The 27,446-nt window shown below is 43.1% G+C and overlaps 1 protein-coding gene across 3 annotated transcripts in view; it reads left to right on the top strand.

Annotated features, from left to right (window-relative positions):
• Positions 1-27,446, top strand: part of afap1l2 (actin filament associated protein 1-like 2) — a 277,116-nt gene that overhangs the window by 165,193 nt on the left and 84,477 nt on the right. For all 3 annotated transcript variants that reach the window (XM_073027807.1, XM_073027806.1, XM_073027808.1), the window contains one exon: positions 5,217-5,311. In XM_073027807.1, coding sequence (XP_072883908.1) covers positions 5,217-5,311 — 95 coding nt within the window. The remainder of the gene's footprint in view (positions 1-5,216; positions 5,312-27,446) is intronic.

Below are 27,446 nucleotides of genomic sequence, written 5' to 3'. Positions count from 1 at the left end.
ATGAGTCTCTGGCTGAATGTACTCCTGTGCCTAACCAGTACATTATGGAGTGGGTGGGAGACATTGTCCAAGATGGCATGCAATTTGGACAGCATTCTCTTTTCAGACACCACTGTCAGAGAGTCCAGTTCCACTCCACAGTATCACTGGCCTTACGAATGAGTTTGTTGATTCTGTTAGTGTCTGCTACCCTCAGCCTGCTGCCCCAGCACACAACAGCAAATTCTTACTTCAATAATAATGAGCTTTGAGTACTGAGGGATATCAGTACAGTCAAAAATGCTAGATTGAATGTAAAGTTAAACTGAGCCCTTCTCCTCTGAATATCAAAGATCCCATCCTATCATCTTAAAGGAATTTTCCAGATGAGCTGGCTGATATCCAAAGTCGTGAATGATCAGTTGATGTGGTCTTGTATCGTCGCTAATTCTGGCCTTGCTCTATTAATATCCCATGCAATGTTTCCTGCAATAAAGAGAGGGGAAAAAAAGGGTCTGTCAAACATTTTAAGCCTTTGAAATGTATTTTGCGGGTGCAAGATTTTTTTCACATTTGTATATTGTTAATAAAACTAATTCCCTTAGGAGGTCACAGATATTTAGAGTCCTGACCAGATTGATTTAAGTAGCATACACCAACTTGTTCAGAAAGCTCTGCTTTCAATTCATGAAAATACTTTCCATCTTTGCTGAACTTGGCAGCTGTTGAACTGTAAGGGTGTGTTATGATGAGAATACATCCAAGTTTTAAGACCACTCTGGGGATTTCAAATCATCTTGAAGGAGCCAGGAACCTCATTATGTAACATGTTTGAGGCAATATTAGAAACAAGTGATGGACATTATCCCTCTCAACCCCATTCTCCTACCTTCTCCCTGTAACCTTTGACACCCTGACTAATTAAGAACCAATCAACTTCCCCTTTAAATACACCAAATGACTTGGCCTCCACAGCCATCTGTGGCAATGAATTCCACAGATTCAGCACCCTCTGGTTAAATAAATTCCTCTTCATCTCTGTTCTAAAGGGATGTCCTTGTATTCTGAGGCTGTGCCCTCTGGTCCTAGATACCCCCACTATAAAAAAAAACATCCTCCCCACATCCACTCTATCTTGGCCTTTCAATATTCGTTAGGTTTCAATGAAATCTGAATTGTCTGTTATTGTTACAGTTTCTGCAATATATTGTTCTTTCTTAGAACTAAAATATTAGGCTGAGGATCAAAGAGTGTTAGTTACTGTGGAAAATATGGTCATAAAAGCATTAATTGTTTGCCGAATACTTTAATAATCACAAACTGCTGCTTTGCCAACAACATGTAAATAGGAAAGGAAGAGTAACACTCATAGAACATTTTCACAAGTACTTGACATCCCAAAGTGGTTAACAGTCAATGGGGGACTTGGATACATAATCACTATGGAATAGGGCAGCCTTTCACTGAAGGCAGGCTCCCACAAAATGGCAAAATAAGAACAGGAAATCTCTGTTTTTAAGGGATAGATATTGAACCAGTGAATCAGAATCAAATTTAATATCGCCATCATGTGTCATGAAATATGTTAACTTTACAGCAGCAGTACAATGAAATACATCATAAATATAGTGAAAAATTGAGTGTGTGTATATAAAATGTCTATTAAATAGTTAAGTTAAAATGAGTGGTGCAAAAAAAAAACAGAAATAAAGAAGTAGTGAGGTAGTGTTCATGGTTTCAATGTTCATTTCGAAATCGGATGGCAGAGGGGAAGGACTCAACTAACTGGTGTACCTCACTCCTGTGCTCTCTTTCGTCACCATCTGAAATTCTGCCGACAATGGTTGTGCCATCAGCAAATTTATAGATGGTATTTGAGCTATCCCTAGCCATACCATCATGGGTATAGGGAGAGTTAGCTAAGCACACATCCCTGAGGTGCACCAGTGTTGATTGTCAGTGAGGTGGAGATGCTATTTCCAATCCACACAGACTGTGGTCTTCCAGTTAGGTAGTTGATGATCCTGTTGCAGAGGGAGGTACAGTCTTCTTCTCCTACCTGAAAAAAATCCCAAAAATGCAAGAGAAGATGAACAAGACCAGGCCACTTGGCCTCTCAAGTCTGCCCTGATAATCAGTAAGGCTGTGGCTGCTCTACACTGGCCTCAGCTCCACTTCTGTGCCAGTTGACAGTGGACAGGGCCTTGATATCATGAATTATCGGCAAAGTTACACGACTCGCATTAAAGTACTTAGCTCTGCACTGGTGTGATAGACTACATTATTGAGATCAAGTAAGTTTTGAAGTTCAAGTTCAAGTTTAATTGTCAATCAACCCCACACAAATACCCATGAATATAGCCAAACAAAACCGTGTTACTCTAGGACCAAGGTGCAAAACACAGTACAAACAGTCATAGACGTCACAAGGCACATATAGCACATAAAAGATAGCAGTAAACATACAGTCACACAAGACCTGAATCTATGTATGTCATCAGCAAAAACAATTGACAGCAGACTTCAGATGAACGCAGTCGAGACTGTCTTCCACAGAATGAACAATAGAGGGCAGCAGCAACCACACCACACCGCCTTTGGCTTCACTTCTCCTGGGGGGCCACAGCAGGCAACACTGCGGCGTGAGGCCTAGTCAGCGCTCCCCCAATGCCAGTGAACTGAACTTGCAGCATGCCACATCACCAATGTCGAACAGGGTCTTGTGATCACAACAAAATCATTCACTCACTGTTAGACTGCACACCGTCTTCATGCACCAGCTTCAATGCCTCTCTGTAGCTGGTAGCAACACGGCCCACACCAGGAACAGCTCCTCCACCAAAAAGCAACGCGCTGACGGGGTAGTCCTGCAGTCGTTGAAGTTCTTAATGACCAGCAGAGCCTTATGATGATAAAAAAAAGGACAATAACACGTTTGGTTGGTCCCATAGAGACTGCTGTGTCTACGCACGCTGCCATCTTACTGGAAGAACCTGGTTGAGCCTCCTCCTTTCGCTGCAGATATTGTGGCAAGGGCATCATTCAACATAAAATAATCAAATGATTAAATAGTGATCCAATTTGTGCTCGATCTCACTTGCTTGTCCAGGTCATTCCCAGTACTGTAGCCAACCTCTCCCAACATCCATGCTTTTCTCATACCGATGTGTGTGTCCAGCTGAACTGGGATAACTGATCCCTCGGCCTGGCAGGGATGTGAGTCTCTGCAAAACCGCTGGAGAAGTCCAAGGCCCACTGATGGGGTTAGAGGACCGTCTCTGACTCTACTGTACATTGTTAGGGAGGAACGGAGTAGCTGTTATTGTTCTTTTTTTGCTGCTGTTCTGTTGTTGTTGTTGCCCGTGTGTTCTGCAGGAATGTTGGGTTTGCTACGTTAGTGGTGCAATGTGTGGCGACTCTTGCAGGCTGCCCCCAGCACAGCCTTGGGTTGTGTTGGTTGTCAATGCAAACAACACATTACACTGTACGTGAAATGCCCCAATACCCTTGAATGGAAAATCCTACATTAGTGGAGACGGCCCAGTCCATCATGGGTAAAGCCTTCCCCATCACTACATGAAATGCTGTCGCAAGGAAGCAGCATCCATCATTAGGGACCCTTACCGCCTAAGGCATGCTCTCTTCTCGCTGCTGGCCTAATTCTGCCCCTAATTGCGTCTTATGGTCTTATGGTTTAATGACTCTCCCTTTAGCAGACGGCAAGGCTGGAGTCATAACATCAGCGCCTGTCAAAGTTTCTGAGACTCCACGAGAATATCTAGAACTATTTCAATACTGTTCTTTTTATTTATTTAAGTAATTAATAGATAAAAACTTTACAACATGACCATTGAGCGCATTTACACGGAGCGCTGCCTCAGGAAGGGTGATTGAGTCACAGAGAAGCAGCACATCTTCAAGGACCCCACCACCCAGGACATGCTCTCTTCTCGCTCCTGCCATCAGGAAGAATGTACAGGAGCCTCAGGACTCACACCACCAGGTTCAGAAACAGTTATTACCCCTCCACCATTAGGCTCTTGAACCAGAGAGGATTACTTCACTCATCTTGAAAGTTCAAAGGTCAAAGTAAACTTATTATCAAAGTGCAAACACAAGGAAATCTGCAGATGCTGGAAATTCAAATATCAAAGCACGTTATTTGTCATCACATAAAACCCTGAGATTCATTTTCTTGTGGGCATACACAATAAATCTATAGAATAATAACCGTAACAGAATCAATGAAAAGACTGCCCAACTTGGGCATTCATCTAGAGTGCAGAAGACAACAAACTGTGCAAATACAAAAACAAGAAATAATAACAATAAACATTTCAGTGATGGGGCAAGTGAAGTTGAGTGAAGTTAACCTCTTTGATTCAGGAGCCTGATGGTTAAGGGGAAGTAATTGTACCTGAAGCTGGTGGTGTGAGTCCTGAAGCTCCTGTACCTTCTTCCTGATGGCAGCAGTAAGAAGAGAGCATGTCCACCACTCAACCACATGACTTAATAAGCTAACTCATCACAGCCTGCCATTCATCCAACAAGAATAGTGTTGTCAGCAAATTTGAAGATGGCATTGGAGCTGTGCTTAGCTATACTGTCGTGTGTGTGTAGAGAATAGACAGGGAGCTAAGCACGTAGTTTTGAGATGCACCTGTGTTAATGGTCAGTGAGGAGGAGATGTTGTTACCAATCTTCACTGAATTAAATCCATCAATAAGAAAGTCAAGTATCCTTTTGCAGAGATACAGAGGCTCAGGTCTTAAAGCTTGATGATGTTTAGATGGGATAATTGTGTTGGACGACAAGCTGTAGTTGATGAATAACATCCTGATGTGGGAGTTCCTGTTGTCCAGATGGTCCAGAACAAAGAGAAGAGCCAGAAAAATCACATCTACTGCTAACCTTTTGTAGTAGTCGGAAAATTGGAGTGGATCCAGAAGAGGTCTCTGTGCTGTATAACTCTCTGACTCTGTGAATGGTGGAGCAAACTCAATGGGTCAAACTGCTCACTGCTGATCCTGTTTTTATGTTTCTACTAGAAAATAGTGTGATACAGAAGGAGCCTTGTGAAGCTTGAAGTGGATTAAGGAAGGATAAAGTTAGCAATTGTAGAAAGATTAAAGTACAAGGCATGAGGACAGTTGCCCTTGCCTTCATCTCATGCCAGAAAGACATCTTTGAGAGAATCCACAATGACTGATACACATTTGCTTGTTTTTATTTCCTAGGACCAGATCGTGGTAATATACCCAATGGAATAGATTTAGGAAAGATCACACCTGCACCTCAGAAGAGTTTGCCTGAGCTTCCACCTGCAAAAACTGTAAGTTTTACAATTGTATTCAGTGTGCTTTAGGACTTGCATCTTAACTGGCATTAAAATCACACTCGGCTAATTATCAAACAAGAGAGAATCTGCAGATGCTGGAAATCCAAGCAACACGCACAAAATGTGTTGCTTGGATCTATGGAACAGAGTGAGCAGTCGGTGTTTCTGACCAAGACCCTTCATCAAGACTGGTGAGACCTGCTGAAGGGTCTCGGGCCAAACTGTCAACTGTCATAAATGCTGCCTGATCTGCTGAGTTCCTCCAGCATTCTGTGTGTTTTGCTCCACTAATGTCTGCAGCAAATACCTGTCAAAGAGCGACTCCTGTTCCAGTTTGGGAGAGACGTAAGGGGAGGGACATGCTCTCTCAGGAAGTTGCTCAGTTACCGCATCTCCTGAGCAATGCAGAAACGTGCTGAAGTATTTCTCCCAGGAAGGTTTGCCGATGAGTTTTTTACTCTGATTCTGCAACTATGCGAAGTTCTCCAGTTGAATAGTGGCTCATTCTGCTTCCTATCTGAAAGCCACAAACTCATTTTCCAAAATGCTCTGGCGTCACAGCTGCCCCAACCACTAACCTCTCCCAGCTGTTTTTAGGCTGCCAGAATCCTAACTTAGGAAAAGAAACTGTTTCAGTGTGTTTCAACGTGATACTGGAATTTACATAAAAGGTAACTATTTCAATGAAATATTATTGAGCATCGTTCAACATGGCTTATCAAGTATTGAAAATTTCTTATTGGTATTTTAATTAAATACCTTCTTCAAAAGTAGGATTTGAAATGAACTGCTGCATGCTCATTTTCCTCATTATCAAAGTCAATTGGGTATGAATGTAACTGTTTTTATATTGAAATGTCTGGAAATCGGCATTTCAGTTTGACCGGTTTCATTAAATCGATGCTGAGATGCATCCTAGGATGTGCTGGAACACATCGTCAGTGATGAAACCTGGGCTCATCGGGTGTTCCGGGCCTCTCAGCATCAGACTCTCGCCCGGGTGACCCAGCAGGGTCGATCAGACTCTGGCTCATGTCCCAGCAGCATCGGTCCACGGGCCACACCTCTTCATCCGAGGCATCTGGAGGCTCACTCAGCAGCCATTGTGATGGTCCTGACGGCTCTTTTCTATACAGCCCTTCTAATGCCAAGGAGAGAAGCACTGGGTCAAAATTTATTTATTATTATTATTATTTTATTTTATGTTTTTTTTATATAATGTATTGCATTGAACTGCTGCTGCCAAGTTAACAAATTTCGTGTCACATGCCGGTGATAATAAACCTGATTCTGATTCTGAAAATGTTAGAAAAAAATAATTCTTTTTCCACAATAACTTGAGCAGAAACATTTACCTCCAACCGTTTCTCGGGCATTTATTCTACCTTGCCGGCAGGAGTTACTCTTCGTCTTTAATCCATAAATCCCTTCATACAGAGTAAGTTTTGAAATAGTTGTTGTGGTATTGTTTTGCAGTCTTGCTGTTCTGTTACAGAGACAACTGGGCCACTTAGAAGCTTGACATGTCATTAAGTTTAGAATATTGAACATAGAACAGTAGAGCACTGTACACGGCCCCTTTGTCTCTCGATGTGGTGCTGACACATATAAATCACAATCAATCTTTAACTCTTTCCTCCTGCCTATAATCCTCCACTTTTCCTACAACAATGTGCCTATCTATCTACGAGTCCTTTAAATGTCCCTGTTTTATCAACTTTACACCAACCCTGGCAGTGTAAACCACTTTCTGTGTAAATAAAACTACCTCTGACATTCCCCTAAATCTTCTTCCACACACCATGAATGGATGCCATCTCGTTTTGGCCAAAGCCGTGCTGGTAAAAGGCTCTGGTAGTCCGCTCTATCTATCCCTCTTATAATCCGATACACCTCTATCAAGTCACCTCAAAATTCTTCTGCACTCCTCAGACCCTAGCTAGTTCAGCCTTTCCTCTAAAGACACATTCTTGAATGCTGCCAGCTTCAATTGGCTTGAGTTGGTTGCCTGTTATAGGAGGGATCTGGTGATTGTGGAGAGGGTGTAGGTGACGAGCTGTAAGGATTAGTTGTCAAACTTGTACTGTTTGCGATGTCGGAGGCTGCAGGAAGTCCTGATGGAGGCTTTTAAAATTTTGAAAAGCAGACAGAATCTTTTCCTCAAGGAACACCAGAGGATATGTTTTTATGGTGGAAAGGAGAAGCTTGAAGACAACATGATGGGCAAATTTCTTCTTACGCTTTTAATAGTAAGTGTTTGGAATAGGTAACCGGGGTAATAGTGGATGTAGGCAGTTTAGTGCAGCTTAGGAGACTTTTAGATGGACAAGTGAGTATGATGGTAATGGAGGGATATGGGTGAGGACACAGGAGGAGGACATTTGGTATAAATTGGCACCAAGGTTGGCACAACATCATAGGTCAAATGTCCCGTCCCATCCTGTGCTGTTCCATATTGCATGTACAGTACGTATGAAAAATTCCAAGCATTGCTGTGGTAAATGCATTGCTTACAAAAAAGTCCAAAGTAAATGAATTTTACTTTGCAAGAAGAAAAGACAATGTTTACAGCATTTCACGTCTTCAGTGTTATTTCTAACAAATGAATTTAAATGCCATCTTATGTGGCCAATATATCTGTGGTGATACAAGTTGTATTGCACAGGTCTGGAGCAGTCCTGGAGTTTAGTCAAACACTGAAGCTGAATTACAGCCATGGTTAATGTTGTACGTGGTATTGTGAGTGTACTGCTTCCTAACATTTCACCTCAGTAACTGTTTCCAGCTTAATAATGTCACTTGCAATTTAAGCCATTCATGACCCACAGTAACTGTGTGAAAACAAAAAGGCCAAATCTTGCAATTGATATTTTTATATGTCCCAAATGACATTGTTGACTTGTTCATGATTTACCAAAGCTGAGTACACAGTTATGTGATTTTGCCTTTTATCATTTCCACTAGACATTTGTTTAGAGAATTGTTCACAGGTCATTTTAACTTTATTTTCCTCAGTTTAACTTACTGACAAATGTCCCCCTCCTGGGTATCATCCATATCTCTCCATTCTCTTAGTACATATGTGTCAATCTGAATCCTATCAGCATTCACTTCAGCACTGAACCTAGTTCCATGATTGTGGCCTGCGTCCGTCAGGCTCCTGGACCGACTGCAGTGCTGAACTGGTTCCATGATTGGGGCCTGCGTCTGTCAGGCTCCTGGACCGGCTGCAGTGCTGAACTGGTTCCATGATTGGGGCCTGCATCCGTCAGGCTCCTGGACCGACTACAGTGCTGAACTGGTTCCATGATTGGGGCCTGCATCCAACAGGCTCCTGGACCGACTGCAGTGCTGAACTGGTTCCATGATTGTGGCCTGCGACCGTCAGGCTCCTGGACCGGCTGCAGTGCTGAACTGGTTCCGTGATTGTGGCCTGCGTCCGTCAGGCTCCTGGACCGACTGCAGTGCTGAACTGGTTCCATGATTGTGGCCTGCGTCCGTCAGGCTCCTGGACCAACTGCAGTGCTGAACTGGTTCCATGATTGGGGCCTGCATCTGTCAGGCTCCTGGACCGACTACAGTGCTGAACTGGTTCCGTGATTGGGGCCTGCATCCAACAGGCTCCTGGACCGACTGCAGTGCTGAACTGGTTCCATGATTGTGGCCTGCGACCGTCAGGCTCCTGGACCGGCTGCAGTGCTGAACTGGTTCCGTGATTGTGGCCTGCGTCCGTCAGGCTCCTGGACCGACTGCAGTGCTGAACTGGTTCCATGATTGTGGCCTGCGTCCGTCAGGCTCCTGGACCAACTGCAGTGCTGAACTGGTTCCATGATTGGGGCCTGCATCTGTCAGGCTCCTGAACCGACTACAGTGCTGAACTGGTTCCACGATTGTGGCCTGCATCCGTCAGGCTCCTGGACCAACTGCAGTGCTGAACTGGTTCCATGATTGGGGCCTGCATCTGTCAGGCTCCTGGACCGACTACAGTGCTGAACTGGTTCCATGATTGTGGCCTGCGTCCAACAGGCTCCTGGACCGACTGCAGTGCTGAACTGGTTCCATGATTGTGGCCTGCGTCCATCAGGCTCCTGGACCGGCTGCAGTGCTGAACTGGTTCCGTGATTGTGGCCTGCGTCCGTCAGGCTCCTGGACCGACTGCAGTGCTGAACTGGTTCCATGATTGTGGCCTGCGTCCAACAGGCTCCTGGACCGCCTGCAGTGCTGAACTGGTTCCATGATTGTGGCCTGCGTCCAACAGGCTCCTGGACCGACTGCAGTGCCGAACTGGTTCCATGATTGGGGCCTGCATCCGTCAGGCTCCTGGACCGCCTGCAGTGCTGAACTGGTTCCATGATTGGTGCCTGCATCCGTCAGGCTCTTGACCGGCTGCAGTGCTGAACTGGTTCCGTGATTGTGGCCTGCGTCCGTCAGGCTCCTGGACCGCCTGCAGTGCTGAACTGGTTCCATGATTGTGGCCTGCATCCAACAGGCTCCTGGACCGGCTGCAGTGCTGAACTGGTTCCGTGATTGTGGCCTGCGTCCGTCAGGCTCCTGGACCGACTACAGTGCTGAACTGGTTCCATGATTGGGGCCTGCGTCTGTCAGGCTCCTGGACCGACTGCAGTGCTGAACTGGTTCCATGATTGTGGCCTGCGTCCAACAGGCTCCTGGACCGACTGCAGTGCTGAACTGGTTCCATGATTGTGGCCTGCGTCCAACAGGCTCCTGGACCGGCTGCAGTGCTGAACTGATTCCGTGATTGGGGCCTGCGTCCGTCAGGCTCCTGGACCGCCTGCAGTGCTGAACTGGTTCCATGATTGTGGCCTGCGTCCAACAGGCTCCTGGACCGACTGCAGTGCTGAACTGGTTCCGTGATTGTGGCCTGCGTCCAACAGGCTCCTGGACCGACTACAGTGCTGAACTGGTTCCATGATTGGGGCCTGCGTCTGTCAGGCTCCTGGACCGACTGCAGTGCTGAACCATCTCAGTGGCTGTGGACTTACTTTTTGGGACTCTGTGGTTCATGGTCTGTGGATTGTTTATTTGCTTTTTTTAAATTGTTTGAATGAATTATTCTGTCTTTTTTGCACATTGGATGTATTACTGTCTTTGTGGTGTGGGGGGCTTTCATGATTTCTGTTGTTTCTTTATTTTGTGGCTGCCTGCAGGAGGATGAGTCACAAGCTCATATATAATACACTGCACGTACTCTGATATTAAATTTATTTTGAACTTGGAGTGTTGAAAAGTGCTGCTCCTTGAACTCAAAACTGACAGGAGATAGAAATGAACCAATAACAAAATGCCCATTGACGCAGATAAGGGATTAGCTGGGTGGGAAGGAACTGTTATAAAGGATCAGATGCCTGAGATCAGTACAAGCAGGAGACCATAGAATCAGACTGTACTTCTCTGGAATAACATTAACTGCAGTGGAAAATCTGCCTTATAGGCCGCACCTAGACCCTGTCATTCTCGAGATATAGACGGGTGGATAGAGCAGATTGAACAAAGAGTTTCCACTGGCTTTGGAACTTAGGGGGCACAGTCAGGAGAGGAGAAGGAAGCTGCTCGGAAGCGAATCTGATAATATATTTGCATTTTAAAGGGTGGTATAAACTTCTGCTAATAGTAGTGGAGTTTGCGTCACTTTTTGATGTTACATATGTGAGTAATGTACATCCGATAATGCTTTCAGAGGACGTGGCAAATGGTAGCTAAATGGAACAACATACACTAAATGCTGGAGGAACTCAACAGGTCAGGCAGCATCTATAGAAATCAATAAACAGTCGATGTTTTGGACCGAGACCCTTCTTCAGGACTGAAAAGGAAGGGGGAAGATGCCGGAATAAAAAGGTGAGGGGAGGGGAAGGAGGAGAGCTAGAAGGTGATAGCTGAAGCGTGGTGAGTGGGAAATTAAGAGGCTGGAGAAGAAGGAATCTAAGAGGAGAGTAGACCAGTGGAGAAAATGAAGGAGGGGCACCAAAGGAGGTGTTAGGCAGGTGAGAAGCAAGACTGGAGAATTGAAAACGAGAGAAGGGGGAGGGGAAAAATGAGAAAAAAATGAAAAAGAATTTACTGGAAGATTATATCAATATTTATGCCATCAGGTTGGAGGCTACCCAGGCAGAATTTGAGGTGTTTTTCCTTCACCGTGAGAGTGGCAGAAGAGGAGGCCATGGACATGTTGGAATGGGAATGGGGATAGAAATTAAAAAGTTGGGTCTACAGGAAATTCCACTTATGGTGGATTGAAAAGCGGAGCTCAACAAGCATTCCTCCAATTTATGTCAGGTCTCACTAATGTAGGAAGATCACATTGGGAGTACTGGATGTAATAGACGACCTCAGCAGACTCACAGGTGAAGTGTTGCCTCACCTGAAAGGACAGTTTGGGGCCCTGAATGGAGGGTGGGGGGGGGGAGGTGAATGGGCAGGGGTAGCTTTTCTCTCACTGCCATGAGGGAGATTAGTAGGGAGGGACAAATAGACAAAGGAATTGTGAAAGGAGTGACCCCTTGAGAAGTGGAGGGGGTAGGTGAAGTGGGGGGCAAATTGGAATTACAGCAAAAATAGTAGTAATGGGCTGCAAGGTCATAAAGCCCACGCTTTTTCCTATGTTCTCAACTCCATCATTCCTGCATCAATGGTTTAATCAAAGGAATATGTACGTATACATTTGTTTTATCAAAGTAAAAGTACCGTAACTTATCTCTTAAAGTTAATGGCATACATTCTGTGGGTTAAGTGGAAAGAGTAAAATTAAACTCAGGTTACACTTGGGTGATGAAATTGAAAATCAGCCCATCAGCGAAACCCCATGCAGCAGCAGGGTACACTCAGTGGCCGCTTTATTATGTACAGAAGTTACCTACTGAAGTGGCCATGGAGTGTACGTTCATGGTCTTCTGCTGCTGTAGTCCATCCACATCAAGGTTGAATGTGTTGTGCATCAGAGATGCTCTTCAGCACACCACTTCTGTAAAACCTGGTTATTTGAGTTACTATCTTTCCTTTCAGTTAGTCCTGACGAAAGGTCTCGGCCCGAAACGTCGACTGTACTTCTTCCTATAGATGCTGCCTGGCCTGCTGTGTTCCACCAGCATTTGTGTGTGCTATTTGAGTTACTGTTGCCTTCCTGTCAGCTTGAAACAGTCGGGTCAGTCTCCTCTGACCTCTCTCATTAACAAGGCAATTTCTCCAAAAGAACTGCCGCTCACTAGAATTTTTTCGATCTTTGGGCCATTCTCTGTAAACTTCTAGACAATGAGATCATTGTCATTGTCCTGATCATTGAACAGGAGATCAGTAGTTTATAAGAAACTCAAACCACACCATCTGGCACCAACAATCATTCCACTCTCAGTCTGCTAGATCACATTTCTTCATCATCCTGATGTTTGGTCTGAACAACAACAACTGGACCTCTTGACCACGTCTGCATGCTTTTATACATTGAGTTGCAGCCACCTGATTGGCTGATTAGGTATTTTCATTAGCAAGCAGGTATACAGGTGTACCTAATAAGGTAGCCACTGAATATATACTATTAACTTTAAGAATAAAACTTGGCTTTCTTTCACTTTGGGGATTGATGATAGATAGATAGATAGATAGATAGATACTTTATTCATCCCCATGGGGAAATTCAGCATTTTTTCCAATGTCCCGTACACTTGTTGTAGCAAAAACTCATTACATACAATACAATACTTAACTCAGTAATAATATGATATGCATCTAAATCACTAGCTCAAAAAGCATTAATAATAGCTTTAAAAAGTTCTTAAGTCCTGGCAGTTGAATTGTAAAGCCTAATGGCATTGGGGAGTATTGACCTCTTCATCCTGTCTGAGGAGCATTGCATCGACAGTAACCTGTCGCTGAAACTGCTTCTCTGTCTCTGGATGGTGCTATGTAGAGGATGTTCAGGGTTTTCCATAATTGACCGTAGCCTACTCAGCGCCCTTCGCTCAGCTACCGATGTTAAACTCTCCAGTACTTTGCCCACGACAGAGCCCGCCTTCCTTATCAGCTTATTAAGACGTGAGGCGTCCTTCTTCTTAATGCTTCCTCCCCAACACGCCACCACAAAGAAGAGGGCGCTCTCAACAACTGACCTATAGAACATCTTCAGCATCTCACTGCAGACATTGAATGACGCCAACCTTCTAAGGAAGTACAGTCGACTCTGTGCCTTCCTGCACAAGGCATCTGTGTTGGCAGTCCAGTCTAGCTTCTCGTCCAACTGTACTCCCAGATACTTGTAGGTCTTGAAATGCGTGTACAAGTACATATTCTTTTGATTAAACCATTGATGCAGGAATGAATGAGCAATGGTTAAATTATGAATTCAAAGGCCTGGATTTAAAATCTGAGTGCAAAAATCTGCGACACATACAGTATACAGTATATAGCTGAGGTGCCTACGTTCAACCACCGTCTAAAAGTCAACAACCTGTGTAAATACAAATAGAGAAAGATTAACAATGATGAATATGCAATAAATATCAAAAATGTTGTTACGTGGAGCTACTCCTTAGGCACAGAGGGAATCTATAATTGCCATCAATTGTCTCAATGGAAAAGCATGTGAACCTACGGAACCAAATACCTGTGTGCACATGTTAAGTTTTCCCGATCCTCCACGAACAGTTAAAGAATAGAAAAGGCAGAACCTGGAAAAGGAATCTGTGCTGGCTATGTGTTCCTCGTGGTCCCATTCCGATCTGCACATGTCTGTGAGGTTCTCCACATCTGCGATGGTTGCTCTCTGGTGGTAGGAGAGTTATTATTTTGCATTTGAAGCTTCTGATTTGTATTCATTCCTTATCTGTTCAAATGCTGCATTTTGGTATTGTTGGCTACGGGTCACCTGACTGACCCTATAACACTTTCTTATTGGCTCTGGTCCAGGCCCCCATCCTTTTATTTCTCTTCTTCTGCAAGTGTCTACTGATAATTTATCACTCTTTTGTCTAAATAAGTTACCAAACCAGTAACCTGCTTGAATCACTCAGGGCAAACACAGACCACACGATTCACAAACCTGGTTACATCTAACCAAAGAATACCTCACAAATAACTTCTTATTTGGAACTGTTTTCTAGTCCAGCAGAATATCTGAAGCATCATTGTGTCAACTTTAAAACACTGACTGAACCAAGCAGAACCAGTTTACAAAATGGAGAATGCAGAGCAGCTTCACAAAATGGCAGCCTCCATTTCTTCAATCTCATGGCAAGAACAAAGCAGTTGGTTTGTCTCCTTCCACTGTGCTTGGTTCATTTGAGTTTACTAATTTGTTGGCTATAGTTCTTTCTGGCCAACAACATGAGATGAAGACATAAAGCACAAAAAGAGCCAATTCAGCCCATCAAATACATGTCAACTTCCATCCACACACTTACAATGACAGGAACAGGAACTGGGATTGTCTTATTATTCTCACAAGTATCAAGATACGGTAAGAAGCTTTGTTTTGCATCTCATGCATACAGATTGTTTCATTACAACAGTACATCAAGATAGTTCAAAAGAAAACAGATATAGAATGCAGAATAATGTTATAATTGCAGAGAAATTACAATGCGGGTAGATAATATGGTGCAGGGCACTGACAAGGTAATCCTATGATAATCCTATTATTGATTTTCCTAACATTCTCATTGACAAACCACCCCACCCCACCCATCCCTTGTTTCTAGTACTCACCCACATCCCAGGGTCTATGTACAGTGGCCATTTACACTACATGTCTTTGGGATGTGAGAGGAAACCCAAACGCCACAAGGAATCCCATGCAGTCACAGGGGAAAAAGGACAAATTCTGTACAGACAGCACCAGGGTCAGGATTGAACCGGGGTCACTAATGCTGTAAGACTTACTTACTGCCCGTTACGCTGCTGGTGTTTAGGAAAGTCCCTCATCTCCGGTGAAGTTCAGGGCTTCCTCCATCATGTCATTAACTTCTTAGTTTTCACTACCTTAGTCATGCAAGTTGTGGGTGGAGACTTGGGAATACCGTCGCATTCAGATGTAGAAAGAGTCTTCAGTGCTGTTTCCTTAACAGTTTGGATGACCAGTCAGGGTTGTTAGCCCAGAGCTGACCCCCCAAACCTGGAGGACTGGCTGACCGTACTTAGACTGTCCTTCACCCTTTGACCTATTTGGCATGGGTGACCCTACCAAGAACCAAAGCATAAAGATTTGACTCCAGCCAACATAGCTCTCTGGGTCATTGAGGCACATAAGCCTTCAAACCATGACGAGGTTGTAGTCCTCTTGGAGGGCTATAAGACAGCAACCCTATAAACTGCCCCACTCTGCTGCCCCATTCAAACTTCAGACTCTGGGAATCCACACATAGGCACGGTAACCACCTCCCAATTACCACCATACCGTCATCTCTCTGCTGGTGAATCAGTGCACTGATTCCCTGAATAGGAAATGTAGTGTTCATCACCGAGACTGGCTTCATAACACCATCACTGATTGAGCTAGCAGTCTTGAAGTATCTAACTGCCAGTCTGCATCTGCCATGGATAAGGACTGACTCAGCACAAGGAATAAACCTTCATAGTTTCATCCTCATCAATTCATCTATTATAGATGCAGATAGCACATGGACAGAAATTACCTTCCGAAAGATTGATTTTAAAGTTATCACGGAATAACATACAACTTAACATTAACAATACTTTGCAAAAGGGATCACAGAATTATTGCTTTAACTATATAGAGCTATTCCTTAAGACTATGGGTCTATTTAATAGAAATATAAATATATAGGATTTAGATATTCTAACCTGCACTCCAGTTCAGAAGGTGCCAGTAGTGCAACTTAAAAGCTGCTTACTAACCACCATAAAACCTCAGAAGAAGAAATTGCCTCCCACCACCCTTGTGGAGACAAATTCCCTTGTTTACAAGTGGACACCTTCAATTATCTGCAGCCAGAATCTAATCACCCACCCTTAGCATTCAATGATATTCTTACCACCTCGTCCTCCATCATAAATATTCTGGGTAGTCACCCCGATCAGAAACTCGACTGAACCAGCCGCGTAAATACTGTGGCTACAAGAAATGATGAGAGTCCTGGATCCACCCCTGCTTCTGACCAATATGGCAGACCTACCCATGTCTGTGACTGCAGTGAAGTCGCTCAGTGGGTAAGTATGTCCAGCGCAGGATTATTTACACAAATCACAATGGCATTATGGAGCACAATAAAGTTCAAAGTTCAAAATAAATTTATTATCAAAGTACATATATGTCACCATAAATTGGCCTGAAATTTATTTTCTTGTGAGTGTTCACAGTAGATGCAAAAAAAGCACACTAGAATCAACAAAAAACACTCAAAACAAAGATAGACAAACAACCAGTGTGCAAAAAACAACAAAATGTATAAATACAAGAAAGAAATAATAATAATAATAAATAAATAAGCAATAAATATCGAGAACATTTCGATGAAGAGTCCTTGAACGTGAGTGCATAGATTGTGGGAACATAGTGCGAGTGATGTTGAGTGAAGTTTTTCCCTTTGCTTCAAGAGCCTGATGGGTGAGGGGTAAAACTGTTCCTGAACCTGCACACTCTTCCTGATGTCAGCAGTGAGAAGAGGACATGGCCTGGGTGGTGGGGTTCCTTGAATGTTGGGTGTTGCTTTCCTGTGATGGTGTTCTGTCTAGATGTGCTCAATAGTGGGGAGGGCTTTACCCAATACTAGACTGTATTCTCTCATTTTTATTGGCTTTTCCGTTTAAGGGCATTAGTGTTTACATACCAGGCCATGATGAAACCAGTCAGTATACACTGTACTGCACACCTGTAGAAGTTTAACATTTTAGATGGCATGCCAAATCTTCGCAAACTTCTAAGAAAGTAGGGGCACTGCTGTGCTTTCTTTGTAATGGCATTTATGTGCTAGACCAAGGAGTGGTCTTCTGAAATGATATTGCTAAGGACTTTAATGTTGCTGACCCTGTCCACGTCTGATCCCCTGATTAGGACATTGGCTCATGGAGCCCAGTTTCCTCCTCTTGTAGGAAAGTAGAGACATAAGAGGTCCAGGTATCAGCTTTCAGCTTAAGAGGACAAACCAGCTTCCAAATAATGCAACTGCAGTTGTCATCTGCCCACTAGCACCATGATGTACCTGGAAACTTCATAACATAGCCAGGCAAGTGTTAAAGCAGACCAATTTCATATGCTAGAAGCATTTAAAATTTGCTTCATAATTCTTGTACACAGTTTCTTGCGTCATTGCAAGGCAACCTAAGAGGCTGCATACAAATATCATGAGTGATGTTTAAATGCTTCTAGCTTTATTCAGAACATTAACCACTCTGAGAGGGCAGCTGCAGAACAGTGCTGTTTCTCAGCCTGGAAGTTTGTTTCTGTGAGTTTTCATTTCCTGCCCGACTCAGTAGATGGCATATCACACAGAATGTGTAGGGGACGAGATTTTGCTAGAAGAATAATGGTATCTAAATGACACACACAGTTATTGATCCATCATTGGACAGATGTTCAGAGAGAGAGAAAAACTCACGGAATTACAAACCTACGCAAGCTGTTGTCATTATGGGAAAGTAATTATTGTTAATGGCTGCCCTACAGTTCCCTTGTCCAGATGTTGATCATTTAGGGGTGTGGAATCTTCAACTTACAAGTACTAAACGAGTTTGAGGGATTTTAAGAGGTTATTAAATAAAACTTAGCCTTTTCATCTCTGTACATTTTATTTCTCAATCCTAACCCAGTCTTTCTCTCTTTTCTTTTCCCTTTCCATGCTTGACTTAGCATTGAATTTATTTTCTCTAATTTACCCTGATAGTTCATTATACAATTGTTTTTTATATCCATTAGTTAAAGGGATAACTGGCTGGCCCAACAACTGATTCATGTCTCTACCCTCCTGTCTTCACTGTCTCATTGTGCTTCTTTCACAATAATTTTTATATCCATAAATTTGAGAGAAAGCTAGCTGTCCCATCATAGCCAAAGACTGCACATCTTCACAGTCTCATTATTAGCTTTCAATCCAACCATTTTATTGATTTATGATTAAACTGTGTAGTTGAAAGTAACCCATAGGTCACTGAGATTGGAGGTCTGTGAGAGTTCAGAAGTCAATGCCTGAAGCTCTCTGCAATTGAAGGTCAGTCAACTCAGAAGTTGGATCAGTCAAAGCCCGAAGATTAGACCTCTGATTGGTGAATCCTGGGGTTGATAGCAAGGGGTTGTGGAAGTTAAGAGGGCAAAGCCAGAGGCCACAGTCCAGAGCTTGGTGAGTCCAAAAGTAGAAAGTTCGAAAAGTCGTAATCCAAAGTCGGCGAATCCTGTGGTAGAGGCCTGAAGGTTGAAAATGGGAGAGTGGGCCAAGGACTTGGAGACTGCAGACTCAATGTTTGCAAGTCCAAAAATCCAGGGCCAAGGACTGCAGGCCCGGAGGTGGTTGAAGAACAGTCTGTGTGTGTGAGAAGTGGGAAGCTGAGAAAGGGGTTTGCTTTACTGTTATTTCTTCTTTTGTTCTGGCCATGTTGTTGTTGTGCTGAACACTGTGTATTTAATAGTTCAATGCTATTTGAGTGATCTTGTATATATATATTGGTTGAGTAAGCATTCATTTGATTAAGTAATTAATTATGGGTTGTATGTAAAAGATGTTAATTGCATACGTCATCACACCACCAGGTGATATGAGCGTGCCTCGCTTAAATTTCCATATTCCCAGACTCTTGTATCTTCCTTTGAATTAACTTAATTCTTTTAAGTCACAAAACATAAAAGTGTCATACTATGTAGGCACCAGAATGTGTGACAAGAGTTGGTTGCTCCTTGAGTATGTTGATTGTTAATGCAAATCACACACTTCACTGTATGCAATACCATAGAAACACAGAACAGATAAAGAACACAACAGTAAAAACACAATAAATATGCGGTACGTAAGATAATTATCTACATAGATTGATTGTTCTTCCATAAAGTGTCACTAGGGTGTACACAAGGTGACTGACGGGAAATAATAAAGTAGTGGTGGGGTTAGAGGGTGGAGCTGGTGATCAGCCTAACCGCTCAGGGAAAGTAACTGTTTCTGAGTCTGGTGAGCCTGGCGTGGATGCTTTGTAACCTCCTCCCTGATGGGATCAGGACTGACTGTCCATGAGCAGGGTGGATGGGGTCCTTCATGATGTTACTGGCCCTTTTCCAGCATCTTTCATGAGAGCAACAAATATGTCTGAAGTGTGAAGAGTAGTTCAGGATTTTCTCCACAGTTGGTATAACCACCGTAAGACTGGAAGATTAATCGGAAAGGTAAATGTTTAACATAATTTCTCTTTGAGCAAGCATGGACTCTCACTGCACAGCAGCCTCCCCTAATATTTGCAGTTGCATCTGAAATCACCACTACGGGATCAGCCATTAACAACAGACCAGTTGCTGACTGAAATGACTTAAAGACATGCACTTGGCTGAAACCAAAGCAGAGGGCCTGTACTTACTGAGCAGCCTAAAATAGCTGCTGCCCTTTGTGTGGTGTAAGCAACACCTTTAAAATTCGCTCCTCTAATAATGACCAATGTTCAGCATCTTTTCCCCATGCCAAGTTTGGAGAGTACAAATATGGACTGTTTCATCAGCCGAGATACAGAAAAAAATATCCCTGTTAATCTGAAGCTGACTTTTTTTTTTGCAAAGCAGTAAAACTCCAGGATAAAAATAGAAATTCTTGTCATTGTGCCACTTATTTACAAATTTTTGGGAAGTCTGATATTTGAAGCAACATAAACATATGTGAATCTGACGCTGGGGAGAAAGCTGAATTATTGGTAATGAAGTGATTACTTTTTATGTTTTACTCTCCGCAGCATTTAAATACAACTTGAAAAAGATATTAAAAATATGCTCAGTATGGGCTTTAACAATGCTGGGAACACATGAGGCCAGAGCAATGCAGGACACATGTTGAATAACACAGGCCACAACAGTGATTGGAGAAGTTTCAGCTGTGTCAAGTAACACACTGGCGAAGACTGTGGGAAAATGAATGGTTATCATCTGCAACCGGAGACTGAATTCCCTGGTATTCACACACATTAAACAGAAAAGCACTATATGCTGCATCCAGTGTTGTTTAACCCTATGAGTGCTGTTTTTTTTTTAGGATGTCTTGGCATTGTGTTTGCTTCCAAAACTGACTTATTGAAAGGATCACTATCATTATGTGCCATGTCGTATGATGTAGGAGATCATAGTGTCATGATAGTTCTTGGCTAGTTTTTCTACAGAAGTTGTTTGCCATTTCCTTCTTCTAGGCAGTATTTTTACAGAGCACCACACACAAAGTGCTGAAGGAACTCGACAGGTCAGGCAGCATCTATAGGAAAGTGTAACCAGTTGACATTTCAGGCCGAGACACTTTCTCAGGACTCTGACGAAGTTTGCACATCAAAGGTTAAATATGTCCTCAAAGAGGAATCAGAAGTGGAGAGAGTGAGTAATTTTAAGTTCCTGGGTGTCAGTATCTTTGAGGACCAAACCTGGGCCCAACATATTGATGCAGCTATATAAAAAAGACAAGACAATGGCTATATTTCATTAGGAGTTAGAGAAAATTTGGTATATCACCAAAAACACTTGCAAATTCCTACAGTGGAGAGCATTCTGACTGGCTGCATCACCATTTGGTATGGGGGGGGGGGGGGTGTTACTACAAAGGAAGGAACGATTGACGTAAGATACCAAGAGTTGTAAGTGTAGTCCACACCATCATGGGTACTAGCCTCCATAGTACCCAAGACATCTTCAAGAGGTGGTGCCTCAGAAATGTGCCATCCATCATTAAGGACTCCAACCACCAAGGCCATGCCCTCTGTTCATTGCTGCCATCAGGAAGGAGGTACAGAAGTCTGAAGGCCACACACTCAACAGCTTCTTCCTCTTTGCCACCTGACTTCGGAATGGACATTGAACCAATGAACACTACCTCACTAGTTTTCCCCCTAATTTTTGCACTACTTATTGAATTAACTATTTTAGATATATATATATATTTACTGTAATTTACATACCTTTCTCTATTATCATGTATTGCATTGTACTGCTGTCACAAAGTTAACAAGTTTCACGACATATGTCGGTGATAATAAACCTGATGCTGCTTCTGTGCCAAGCCTAATGGTTGCACTTCTCATTGAAATCTTGCATGCAATTAAAACTTCTGTTCATTGGTAACTGAGTTTTTCCCCATTAAACAGTTAACAGAATGTAGTTTATTCTCACATTAATGCTGGCTGAATGGTAAAGGTTAATACACTCACAGGTTTAGTAGGTGACAAAAGTATCTCTTAGTTTTCTGTAAACACCAGAGATTCTGCAGATCCTGGAAATCCAGAACAACAACCGCAAAGTGCTGGAGAAAATCAGCAGATCAGGCAACAACTATGAAGAGGAATAAATAGCATTTCAGGCTGAGACCCATGGAGGATGCCGCCTGACCTGCTGAGTTCCTCCAACATTTTGTGTGCATTGCCTTGGATTTCTAGTTCCATAGCTTCAGCAGACAATCAACTTGGACCATTCAACAATGGTCCCAACCATGAGCAACTTCTAATACGGACGGAGGCCAAGGAAGCTGTCAGGTTCTCCTGAGAACAAACTGTGTAAGATTATGAAGATGTTCAAAATCATTAAAGTTTTGGAGTGAGAGAATGAACTAAGAGAAACTGTGTCTACTAAATGTAGAGCTAGTAATCAGGGAACAAAGAAACAGATGGCCGCCACAAGTGATGAAGAGCAGATGAGGAATGCTTGTTTTAATGATCATTATTGTGATCTGAAATGTACCATCTTAAGGAGCAGAAGAACATGTGCAAAAATAAATTTCAAATGGATACATATTTGGCAAGGAGAATATTACCATTTATTGTTAAAGGAAATGATTAAAGATATTTACATTTACAATTAGTATTCTCAGCTTCTAACCAACCAGCCTTTATTGAAACTGAACATTTGGTTACCAGTAGTGACTAGTACAACCTTTGTTTGACACTCTTGTAAACCAGCTAATCCTTTATTGGATATGAGCTTTGAAATTTGTGAAAGAAGGCATTTGTTCTGTTCCTCTGGAAAAGGGCCACTTACCATAAAGTACTTCCATTATCATTGTGTTTGGTGGACTAGAAAATTAGTTGGTTTCCAGTATATTTAACTAAATTTATACCTTTTGGTTATAATTCATATACGTAAATACACTGGATGAATTTTTCCGTCGATAACTATAAGGAACCCTAGTAGAATTGGTAGTGCTCTAATTTGTTCAGTATTTCATTTAACTACACAATTTGTTACTCAGTTAAATGGTAGTTTGTCTTTTTTAAACCTTTTAACTAGTTCCATGAAACTTTGGATAATTGGGATAGCTGTTTAATTGGGCCAAAATTTACTGGTCTCGATGTGTCCCAATTAACTGGAATCCACTCTACTTCAAAGTTCAAAGGAAGTTTATTATCAAAGTACATATATGTCACCATATGCAACCCTGACATTCATTTCCTTGTGGGCATACTCAATAAATCCAAAAAATAATAACTATTGTAGAATCAATGAAAGACCGCTCAACTAGGCCACTCAACAAGTGCAAAAGGCTACAAACTGTATAAAGACAAAAAGAAAAAGAAATAATGATAAATAAATAAGCAATAAATATCAAGAACATGAGGTGAAGAGTCCTTGAAAATGAGTCCATCGATTGTGGGAACATTTTAATGATATGGCAAGTGAAGTTGAGTGAAGTTATCCCCTTTGGTTCAAGGCCCTGATGGTTGAGGGGTAATAACTATTACCAAACTTGGTGGTGTGAGTCCTGAGGCTCCTGTACCTTCTTCCTGATGCCAGCAACAAGAAGAGAGCATGTTGTGGGTGTGGGGATCTCTGCTTTCCTGTGACAGTGTTTCACGTAGATGTGCTCAGAGGTTGGGAGGGCTTTACCTGTGATGGACCGGGCCATCTCCACTACTTTCTGTAGGATTTTTCATTATTGTTGTTAATGATTACATTTTTAAACTCAGAATATTATTTATTTGGGGTACCACATATTCTGACATTTGATATATTGTTGTATTAACCATGTACAACCATGAAAGTGGCATACATTTCTGGCCATCAGTCATAACTCACAACTTAACTTACATGAACATACATTAGTTACAGCAGTAAATAAAACTATGCATTTTCCCCAAAATATTCTGAACTATCACAACTGCCGTAATGGCAATGTCTAAACACAAGAGATTCCACAAATACGCAAAATCTTGAGCTACACACACAAAATGCTGGAGGAACTCAGCAACACAGGTGGCATCTATGGAGGGAAATAAACAGTGGACACTTCAGACAGAGGCCCTTCATCACTGGAAAGGAAGGAGGCAGAAGCCAGAATAAGAAGGCGGGGGAGGTGAAGGAGTACAAGCTGACAGGTGATAGGCGAGAACAGGTAAGGGTGGGTAGTGGGGAAGAGAGGTTAAGGAAGAAACTAGTAGGGGATGGGAGTAAGAGGAAATGGGCCAAAGAAGAAAGAATCAAATATGTTCACTCTACTAGATTTCATCTTCTTGAATCTTTCATCTCCTATTAGGACACTTCATCAGGACTTAGCCCAAACCATTAACTTTTAACAATGACCGATGATGATTGATCCTCCACATTTGCAATTTGCCATCATTATTCTGTTCTCTTTCCCCTGGTATATGCCTTGTGATTTCCACAGCAGAATGTTTCAAGTGGGTTATCAATGTCAAATGTTTAGTTTCTACTTTATTCTTCATTAAGGAAGGTGACTGTGATGGGTCTTGTATCCAAACACCACAGATAATGATTAGCACCCAGCTGACAGTAGTGGTCAATGCACCAGAGATTCAAAAGTGTTAACACATACTCCAGTTAGTTCTTAAAGATACATTTTGATGCCTCTGTCAGTCAGGGTCAACCATGGACATTGCATCCTAGCTGTCTAGATACATAAGCCCGGGCAAACTCCCCCTCTCCACATAGCTGATGAATCCAAAAGAACGGCAGAGACTGATACAGTTTGGCACCAACATGTGACAGGAGTTTCCAGTGAGTGTTGAATAGAGACTCCAGCTCTGGATTTTTCCCTCAGAGTTCACTCCCAAAGCCTTCCCTGTGAGTGGGCACAGCCATGAGGTAGCACAGATATGAGATCAGAGTTTTCCTTCTTCTAGAAGAGTTGCCTGCCTCTGCTGATGAGCCCCATCTGCCCAAAGTAATTGGTTTTAAAGTACTAGTAACCTGCCTCTGCCCATTCTCCTGTCAGTAAAAATGTTTCTGTTGGGTTTAGTAGCTAAGTCACAACGTGAAGGCCTGAAGCTGGACTTGGTTGTTAAGATGCAAGCTATTGGGTGCATTTAATAGGTAGTGGGAGCTTGTCCCATTATCACCCCCAACATTAATAACCTTAAGGTACACACACAAAACCAGAAAACAGCAATCACATCCAATTCAGAAGAACCCAAAGTGTATTGCAGGAGTACAAACACTTGCAGAAGTGTAGCCACAATTGTAAAGTGGAAAATCCACTGATCAGCTTCTACACCAGAAGCTTCCACAGATGCGACTAGGGCTGGAGAGCTAGAATGGTCATGTGATTCTTTCAAGCAGATACCATGTGTATGTTGAACTGAAGAACCTCCAGGGTGGGATGATTCAATGATACTGAAAATTGTGGAAATGGACGGGAGATCAGGGCCTACTGGCTACACACTCTGCAAGAACTGTCGAGGTTAAACCATGATTTGGAACAACTTACTTCCTGGATTTGATTTGTAGTGAAGTATTACGTTTAAACTGTATGAGCTGTAGATACTATTTGTTGCTAAAATATTTATGTCCTTCCAACCTCGGACAGCCCATAACAAAGGAGAAAATGCATCCAGCTATAACTCCTTCAAGACGGTGTTAGGGATCTGGAGCAGCAGCTGGATGACCTTCAGCTTGATTGGGAGAGTGAGGAGATCATCGATCAGAGTTACAGGGAAGTAATCACCCCAAGTTGGAGGAGGCAGGTAGCTAGGTGACTGTCAGGAGAGGGACTGGGAAGGCGAATAGGCATTAGGCACAGAGCTCAATGATAAGTATACTGTTGTGGGGGATGACCTCCCAGGGAATGCCACCGAGACCAGGTTCCTGGCAATGAGCATGAGTCTATGGTGCAGATGGGAAAGAGGGAGAAGAGAGGAGCAGTAGTTATAGGGGACTCAGTAGTCAGAGGAACAGACAGGAGATTCTCTGGACGTGAATGGGACGTCTGGATGGTACGTTGCCTCCCTTGTGCCAGGGTCAGGGATATCTCAGATCGCGTCCACAGCATTTTGGAGGGGGAGGGCGAGCAGCCAGATGTTTTAGTACATTATTGGTACCAATGACATAGGAAGGAGAAATTAAGAGATCCTGAAGAGAGAATTTAGAGAGCTAATCAGAAAGCCTAGAAACAGAACCTCCAGGGTAGCAATTTCTGAATTCCTACCTGGGCCACGTGCCAGTGAGGGTAGAAACAGGATGAGTTGGCAGGTAAGTGCGTGGCTGAGAAGCTGGTGCAGGAGATGGGGCTTCAGGTTCTTGGATCATTGGGATCTCTTCTGGGGGAGGTATGAGCTGTACAAAAGGGATGAATTTAACCTGAACCAAGGGGGACTAATATTCTTGCGGGCAGGTTTGTTAGAGCTGTTGGGGAGGGTTTAAACTCCTTCAGCAGGGGGATGGGAACTGGAGTGAAGGGACTCAGGATAATACGGATGGTTTAAAAAAAGCAAAGATAGTGTGTCGTCAGACTGTCAGGAAGGACAGGCAGAGGACAAGACAAAATTGCAGCCAGCAGGATGAATATCAGTGCATTAGGGATGCAGAATCAAAAAGGGTAGCAAATACAGAACTCAGAGTGTTAGATCCCAGTGCATGGAAAATAAGAAATAAGGTGGATGACCTTATTGCATTTTTACAGATTGTCAAGTATGACCTTGTGGGCATCACTGAATCATGGCTGAAGGATGGCTGTAGTTGGGAGCTGAAAGCCCAAGGTTACACATTGTATCAGCAGGATAGGAAGGCAGGCAGAGGGGGTGGCTCGGCTCTGCTGGTAAAAAGCTAAAATTAAAGTCTGTCCCGAGCCTTATAGGCTCATCAGGCCAGTGCTTATGCCGGTTTCCGTTGCGTGAAGCGACTGAGAGTACGAGACTCCCCCCCCTGGATAGGACGCCAGACTATCGCGAGGTTAACCCCAGCATTTTGCTGGTACCCATTTTCAGCTGGGTGGACTGGAGCAATGTGTGGTTAAGTGCCTTGTTCAAGGACACAACACGCTGTCTTGTCTGGGGCTCAAACTCACGACCTTCAGATCGCTAGTCCAAAGCCTTAACCACTTGGCCACGTGCCACACGTCTGCTGGTAAAGAATGGCATCAAATCATTAGATGTGACATAGGATCAGGTGATGTTGAATCCTTGTTGGTTGAGTTAAGAAACTGCAAGGGTAAAAGGACCCTGATGGCAGTTATATGCAGGCCTCCAAACAATAGCTAGGATGTGAACTACAGATTAGAAGGGGAAATTAAAAAGGTGTGTCAAAAGGGCAATGTTATGATCGTCATGGGAGATTTTAACATGCAACTTGATTGGAAAACTCAGGTTGGAAATGGATCTCAAAGGAATGAATTTGTTGAATACCTATGAGATGGCTTTTAAGAGCAGTTTGTCATTGAGCCTACTTGGGTATCAGCTACACTGGGGTGGATGTTATGTAATGGAGCTTAAGGTAAAGGGACCCATAGGAGACAGTGATCACAATATGATTCCGTTCAACTTGAAATTTTATAGGGAGAAAGTGAAGTCCTTGTGTAGAACACCCTAAAGGTTTACTTGCAGGTCGAGTTGGTGGTGAGGAAGGCAAATGCAAAGTTAGCATTCATTTCAAGGGGTCTTGAATGCAAGAGCAGGGATGTGATGCTGAGGCTTTATAAGGCACTGGTGAGGCCTCACCTTGAGTATTGTGAACAGTTTTGGGCTCCTTAACTAAGAAATGATGTGCTGGCATTGG

This window comes from Hemitrygon akajei, chromosome 23 (assembly GCF_048418815.1).
Source record: "Hemitrygon akajei chromosome 23, sHemAka1.3, whole genome shotgun sequence".
NCBI classification, from domain to species: Eukaryota; Metazoa; Chordata; class Chondrichthyes; order Myliobatiformes; family Dasyatidae; genus Hemitrygon; species Hemitrygon akajei.
Note: the sequence above shows the minus strand (reverse complement) of the source record. Positions and strands in the feature narration are given on the sequence as shown.